This window comes from Mangifera indica, chromosome 8, assembly GCF_011075055.1.
Source record: "Mangifera indica cultivar Alphonso chromosome 8, CATAS_Mindica_2.1, whole genome shotgun sequence".
NCBI classification, from domain to species: domain Eukaryota; kingdom Viridiplantae; phylum Streptophyta; class Magnoliopsida; order Sapindales; family Anacardiaceae; genus Mangifera; species Mangifera indica.
This window is the reverse complement of record NC_058144.1, coordinates 8,622,882-8,624,915: the sequence shown is the minus strand read 5'-3', so window position 1 is coordinate 8,624,915 and position 2,034 is coordinate 8,622,882. Positions and strand designations below refer to the sequence as shown.

The window sequence follows — 2,034 nt, the reverse complement described above, 5'->3', positions numbered from 1 at the left end:
TGAAGTTTGATTAATCGACCAAAATTCCCCTTAACTCCCTTAAATATAGTCAGTATTTTTACATGATTATCATTCTAAAAGTCTATTATAGTAATTTCATTCTTAATTTTCTAAATCATTTAATTTTTTTCTCTAATAAAATATTAGCCCATATTTCTCTGTTTTATATGCATCATTCATAAACTCCATGTTACTCGAATTCTTGATACCCTCTTTACATCATGTGTCAATCTTCTGTTAAACTATTAAGCAATCTCAATGTCATCTAATTTTCTGTTGGGTAACTCTGCTTGTGCACTCATTCGATGACAGGGACCTTTAATTAAATACAATAATCGAATTAATAAACAACTACATCATTGTCCAAAAAAAGATCAGTCAAGCAATTCCATGTTATTGCACACTCAAAAACGAAAACTTAGAATACCAGAAAGCAACCATTATTTAATAGGAAAAACTGAGGCTCTGAATGAAAGATCTAGGCAGTTGGTTGTGCTGGTATCCCAGGTGCTACAAAAACTGAGATACTTTCTGAAAGATGTCGACATGCTTTATCATAGTTAACAAATCCCATGCACCAAAAATCATGCCCATCAACAGTTACAATCTGGAGGTATTTTTCTGATGGATTTTCCCGCATCAGCACTGGGTTGATGGTGCCAATCATGGCCAAAGGTACCATAACCTGTAATATTTCAAACAAGCAACCATTGTTATATATGAAATTAAACATTAATTTTATACTGATTATGTTCATGTATAGTGATTGAAAAATAATTACTTCACCTTGTAGTAGCTCCAAGTCTTGTGGCCGCAGGGTGCTGTAAAAGACAAGGGGCGATCACTGCAGAAAGCTAAATGAACATTTGAGAGATATGCAGTTCCGGCTACATGCCCTGTTGATGTCGAAAGGTAACAGGCAAATGTCTTCTTCAGATTCTCGTTTGGATTTGTAGTAAAAGTTTGGTTGTATATTGTCTCGAATCCACCTCCTATTAATGCTTTCGCGTTCAGGCTCATCTTCCCCCACGCAGCTTTACGCACAGATGAGTTCGTTCGAACTGCAAGCAACGTAAACAATGTTAACTGTACAAAATTTTCGGATGAAGAAAAGCTAACAACGACTGTTTTTATTTTTTGAACTTACGATTGTGCCAAATATTATTGGCCGTGGTTTCAGCCTTATTGATCCAAGAATTGAAGACGTTACGAATGGATTCCATGGGACTATTTGGTTTCTCAACGGGAGTGTACAGAAGGTAAGGATGATGATAAGGCTCAGCCTGATTATAATCAGCAGAAGCGCCCCACAAGGAGGCTTTTTTGTTGTCCGGATGGCATGTGGGAACAGCAGGTACTCCCATCACATGAGTCCCCCATTTCTCAGCATCTAGGGCTGTAGGCACAGAAGCTGACCACGATGGACCTGCATACCGATGCTGATGATGAGACTGCATATCCTGAGAGCTGCTTGAACTTAATGCAAATGGGTTTGTTTCGTAAGTTGAATTGGGAGAAGAAACAGAAGGATACTGAGGGTGAGATTCTTGGTTGTTGGGGGTATTCAATTCGGTTTAGTTTCTGAACCTAGAAGCCTTTTAAAGGGGTTTGATGGCGGCCTGAATAAAATACTGAGAGTCTTGGTAACGTAAATCATAGTTACTGACTTTTTATTATATATAATATAATATAAATGTAGAATAATATATATCATAATATATCAAAATAATGCGATATAATATATATTATTAATTCAACTTAATATATTTTTTTTAAAAAAAATATTATAATATAGTTGTATATAAAAACTTTTTCAAGATATTTGTATATTTTTTAAATTTATAACCTATTAATTAAATTTTTTATTATTTTTTAAATTATATTAAACGATATAATGTAATATAATATAATATATAAAAAATTATATTTTTAACATATAATATATATACAATATAAATGCGTACGAAAGTTCAATGAGTATTTACAGTCTGCTAAGGAGGAGGCGAGAACTATTCTTCGATGCGCATGAGCCAA

At 34.1% G+C, this 2,034-nt stretch overlaps 1 protein-coding gene across 1 annotated transcript; it reads right to left on the bottom strand.

The window, feature by feature from the left end:
- Positions 1 to 335: 335 nt before the first annotated feature.
- On the bottom strand, positions 336 to 1,562 carry LOC123224590 (GEM-like protein 5; the record flags this gene model as incomplete). The annotated part of the gene is made up of 3 exons (XM_044648330.1): positions 336 to 685; positions 787 to 1,061; positions 1,148 to 1,562. Coding segments are annotated over 3 exons (897 nt in total), but the record flags the coding sequence as incomplete, so codon positions are not given.
- Positions 1,563 to 2,034: the final 472 nt, after the last annotated feature.